This window comes from Myotis davidii, unplaced genomic scaffold, assembly GCF_000327345.1.
Source record: "Myotis davidii unplaced genomic scaffold, ASM32734v1 scaffold217, whole genome shotgun sequence".
Classification (NCBI taxonomy): Eukaryota; Metazoa; Chordata; class Mammalia; order Chiroptera; family Vespertilionidae; genus Myotis; species Myotis davidii.
Window position 1 is genome coordinate 1,807,443 of NW_006290034.1, and position 5,087 is coordinate 1,812,529.

Here is a 5,087-nt window from a genome sequence, read left to right on the forward strand (position 1 = left end):
CAAGTGGAACCCCGGGGCATCGCCGACCGACACGGGGGAAGTGAACTTCCAGAGTGGCATCCTCGCGGCCAGGCGCGCCATCAACAGCCTGCACCAGGAGCTGGGGGCCGGCGGCTTCATCCAGGCACGACGCGGGCTGTCCCCGTTTCTTCCCTAAGGTGCCGTGCCCGCGCGAGTCTCCCCAGCCAGAGCGCTGACCTCTCACTCCTCCTGCGTCGCAGGTGTATGTGGACCAGGTGGACGAGGACATCGTGGCCGTGACCAGACACTCGCCCAGCAGCCATCAGTCCGTGGTGGCTGTGTGCCGGACTGCGTTCAGGAACCCCAAGACTTCCTTCTACAGCAAGGAGGTGCCGCAGATGTGCATCCCTGGTAATGCCGCCTGAACATGTTATTGGGGTCGTAGTATGTTGCTGTATTAATCCACACTACATTACATTACACTGCCGTTGTATATCACATGGATTACAACCCAGTGACGTGTGCTTGTCGTGGAGAAAAAGAATTCGAGATCTTGGTAATAATTTTGTTTTGTTTTTTAATCCTCACCCAAGGATATGTTTTTCATTGATTCTAGAGAAAGAGGAAAGGAGAGGGAGAGAGAGAGAAACATCGATTAGTTGCCTCCTATACACCCGACTGGGATCAAACCCACAACCCGGGCACGTGCACTCAAACCAGCTGAGCCACATCGGCCGGGGCATTTTTGTTTTTTTTGTTTTGTTTTGTTTTGTTTTAATTAACTGACTTTTCACCTTTAACTTTCAATTAAGTGGTTTTTAAAACTCCTTTTGGCTGAAACCGGTTTGGCTCAGTGGATAGAGCGTCGGCCTGAAGACTGAAAGGTCCCAGGTTCGATTCCGGTCAAGGGCATGTACCTGGGTTGCAGGCACATCCCCAGTAGGAGATGTGCAAGAGGCAGCTAATGGATATTTCTCTCTCATCTATGTTCCTAACTCTCTATCTCTCTCCCTTCCTCTCTGTAAAAAATCAATAAAATATATTTAAAAAATAAAATAAAATAAAACTCCTTTTGCAATTCCTCATTTCAGATGGTTTCTTACGAAATTCTGTGAACATGTTTGCATGCTCCTAGGTAAAATTGAAGAAGTCGTTCTTGAAGCGAGAACTATTGAAAGGAACACAAAGCCTTATAAGAAGGACGAGACGTCCATCAATGGGATGCCCAACGTCACCGTGGAAACCAGAGAACACATCCAGGTACTGGCGCTCCCCTCCCCTCCCGTGCTTAGCGTCCAAGGGCGTGGGAGTGATTCCCTGAGTGGTCGTGTCTCGCTTTGTCCCAAGCTTCACGAGAGTAAGATTGTGAAACAAGCCGGCGTCACCACCAAGGGGCCCAACGAGTACATCCAGGAAATCGAATTTGAGAACCTGTCTCCGGGGAGCGTCATCGTATTCCGGTATGGCAGCGTTCACACCGCCGACCTGCTTCTGTTCAAAATAGTTTCCATTAATTTTAAGTAATTTACTCTTAGAGATTCACCCGTTTTCCACTCGTGTTTTCAGAGTGAGTCTCGACCCCCACGCACAGGTGGCGGTTGGGATTCTCCGGAATCACCTGACGCAGTTCAGTCCTCACTTCAAGGCCGGGAGCCTCGTGGTCGACAACTCGGACCCCATATTGCAAGTCCCCTTTGCGTCGTGAGTATGCCCCCTGCACGGAGATCTGCCCCTTTAACACCCGGGGACGACCACCGGCCTGACGTGGGCGGTGTAAGGGTTCCTGCATCCTTGCCACTCAAAGGGGGGGCCCAAGGACCAGCAGCCCCTGCATCACCGACTGCTACCTTTATCCCACGTGCCTGCTCGTGTGTGTGTGTGTGTGTGTGTTGGCATGTACGCTCTCTCTATAGATACAGACAGACATACACACACACACACACACATACGATTCTGTCTACACTCACACACACACACACACAATTTTTCTGAACGACTTGAGACGAAGCTACATAGACACTTCCTACCACATCATTTTTTCAAAGATGCCTACGTGGCTTCTGTTACCTGGCGACACCATCATTACTTCTCCATTTTGGGGGCATCTAGGCTGCCTCCAGTTGTTCCCAGTTCTGTGTGCGTGTGTGTGTGCACTTTCACCTTCGCATAATTCCTTCTTCTCCCCCTCCTGCTCCCTCCCGGGCGGGGCCACACCCAGGGAGAGGATGGGTGTGCAGGGTCGAGCTGGGCCCCGCTGCAGCCTCACCAGCATTAGTCTGACGTGAGACACGATAGTTAGACGTCTTGTATCTCCGTGTCTCCGTCTGGAACACGGGCTTATAGCAGTACCTGCCGCTTAAAACCCGGAAGGGTTAGAGAGAATGGTGCATAGAAAGCTTCACACTGGCCTCATTGGTCATCAGGGGCGTTTCCGGAAGTGGAGTTCTGGGTTGGAACACATCCACCTGTTTGAGGCTTTTAACGTTGCCAGGTTCCCTCCAGAATGATTACGCTCTTTAATCCCGTCCGTCTGTGCACAAGTGTCCATCACCCCTCCTTCCCGATCCCGAGTGTGGGCTGCGGTGGTGAAGCGTTAAGCACAGGCTCTAGCAGCAGCTCCCTGGGACGCTCCATTTCGGACTCTTGTCCGCGGTGAGAAGTGAGACTGCGGGCGGAGGTCCAGTAGTAATGACTGGGGCCTCCCCACGGAGCTCTGAGGACTTCCTGTGTCAAACACTTAGCGCGTGTCTGACACATAGTAAGTGGTCCCGAAGTGTTAGCTGTTGCTACTCAAACTGGTTAATATAAAGTACTTTATAAAGGATATGTAAAGTTGTTAGATATAAAGCAACATCTCATTTTATTTTAAATATTAAATTAAATTTTTCTTTTGTTTGTCAGCCATTTATATTTATTGGTGATATGTCATTTTACACATTCACCCTTTTCTCTGTTGTGCTCAGTTATCTTTGTTGTTTTGTAAGAACTTTCATCATCAGGGATATTAACTTTTTAAAAATATATATGTATATATTTTTATGGATCTCAGAGAGGAAGGGAGATAGAAACATCAGTGATGAGAGAGAATCATTGATCGGCTGCCTCTTGCACATCCCGTACTGGGGATCGAGCCTGCAACCTGGACCTGTGCCCTGAACCGGGAATCAACCGTGACCTCCTGGTTCATAGGTCAGTGCTCAACCACTGAGCCACACCAGCTGGGCAGGGATATTAATGCTTTATTCAAACTCCTCTTAGCAAAGTAGTTGCACTCTGAAAAAATCGTGTGGGGCAGCAGCTCTGTGTTCCTATGGAATGCTCACAGAACGGATGCTCCTCCTCAGCCTGCTGAGCTCACCTGGGGTGCCCCCCCCCCCCAGGACTCTGCAGTGTGATGCGTCTGCAGCCTCCCCTTCTGCATCCCTGCCCGCCTGTTGGGAAATAGGCCAGAACAGAGTTGGTGCTGACACTGCTGAGGGATTTGGCTGGCAGCCTGCAGAGGGAGTCGTCCCAGCTGGGGTGCTGGGTGAGACAGGACTAAAGGAGGAAGAAGGAAGTCCGGGCAACAGGGTGTGTGTTCCCATAAAATTCAAGAGGATGTGTGTTCAGTTACGGACAAGGAAGTTACCCGAGGAGCTGGAAGCACAGGAAAGTGGGGTCGGGGTATTGAGCTGTGGTCAGTTACAGAGCCTCCCTGCTGACCGAGCGAGCGAGCGGGGAACATCAATCAGGCCACAATAGGCCCATCCCTCTGAGCATTACCGACAAGCATCTAATCTAAGGAAAGCCCTGGTGTCGGAGTGACCGGCCGACAGGCGGGGCGGCCTTTGGGAGGATTCCAGAGGCGGAGCCGGGACCTTGGTGACCCCTTTTCTGGTCCTTTGATAAGCGTCTTGAGTTTCAGGAATTGGGGTAAAAAACTCTTAAAAATACAAAGGAGGGGAAACTTCAAAATACAGGAAAATGCAAAGGAGGGGAGACTTCGCCCAAACCAGAAAGATTAAGAAAACAAATTTGTGCCCTAGCCAGTTTGGCTCAGTGGCTAGAGCCTCTGAAAAACCCCAGGTTTGATTCCCAGTCAGGGCACAGGCCCGAGTTGTGGGCTACATCCCCAGCAGGGGGCGGGCAGGAGGCAGCCGACCCATGATTCCCTCTCATCATGGATGTTTCCATCTCCCTCTCCCTTCCTCTCTGAAATCAATAAAAATATATTTTTTTTAAAAATTAAGAAAACAAATTTGCGAGTTAAAGAACTTAGGGGTCAGGAGATGTTCCCAGGGTGCTTCGCTCCCTGGGGTGGGAGCAGCGGTCCTCCCGCCGGACGTGCTGGCATGCTCCCCCTTTCGCTGCTGTTGGGCATGTGGGTTGCGAGGCCCGTGGTAAGGATGAGTTGCTCACGCCCGCATCGCTGAGACATCCTGTGGTCGTGGCACAGGGTTTCCTCCTGCCTGTTTATGGGCGGCAAGTGGCCGTCCGTCCGTCCGTCCGTCCGTCTCACCCGCTCTCTGTGTCGCGCAGCATCGCCTCCGGGTTGACCCTGGCCGAGCTGAACCAGGTGCTGTACCGCTGCGAGGCCGAGGAGCGCGAGGACGGCGGCGGGTGCTACGACGTCCCCCGCTGGTCGCCTCTCAAGTACGCGGGCCTTCAAGGTGAGCAGGGCGAGGGGCTCCAGCGCGGGGGGTGTTTTTTCAAGCGTCAGACGGTGTCTTCTTGATAAAAGTAAGAGTGTGGGCTCCGAGTCGGGCCGCCTGGGTGCAGGTGGTGCTCGGCTGCCCGCCCCTTCCTTGGCCCCTACCAGGATGCCGCTCTGCCCCCTGCCCACCTCTAGAAAGTGTCCATCAGATTGTCCGGCATGAAGGCTTTTTTGAGGATGAAATGAGGTACTTCATTGAACTAGCAGAGTACGCTGTGGACTGCCCCCCGGGGGTGCGCAGTGGTTGAGCATCGACCCATGAACCAAGAGGTCACCAGTTTGATTCCTGGTGAGGGAGTTGCAGGAGGCCGCCGATCAATGTCCCTCTCTCATCGATGTTTCTTTTGTTTTTTGTTTATTTTTTTTAATTCTTTATCTCATTGATGTTTCTATCTCTCTCTCTTCCCCCCTTTCTCTCTCTAAAAACATATTT

The 5,087-nt window shown here is 51.9% G+C and overlaps 1 protein-coding gene across 1 annotated transcript in view; it reads left to right on the top strand.

The window, feature by feature from the left end:
* AGL (amylo-alpha-1, 6-glucosidase, 4-alpha-glucanotransferase) overlaps positions 1–5,087 on the top strand; it is a 60,323-nt gene that overhangs the window by 39,365 nt on the left and 15,871 nt on the right. Inside the window, exons 19-24 of the mRNA XM_006763107.2 lie at positions 1–124; positions 222–372; positions 1,097–1,221; positions 1,309–1,421; positions 1,528–1,662; positions 4,480–4,673. Of these exons, the coding sequence (XP_006763170.1) occupies positions 1–124; positions 222–372; positions 1,097–1,221; positions 1,309–1,421; positions 1,528–1,662; positions 4,480–4,673 (842 nt within the window). The remainder of the gene's footprint in view (positions 125–221; positions 373–1,096; positions 1,222–1,308; positions 1,422–1,527; positions 1,663–4,479; positions 4,674–5,087) is intronic.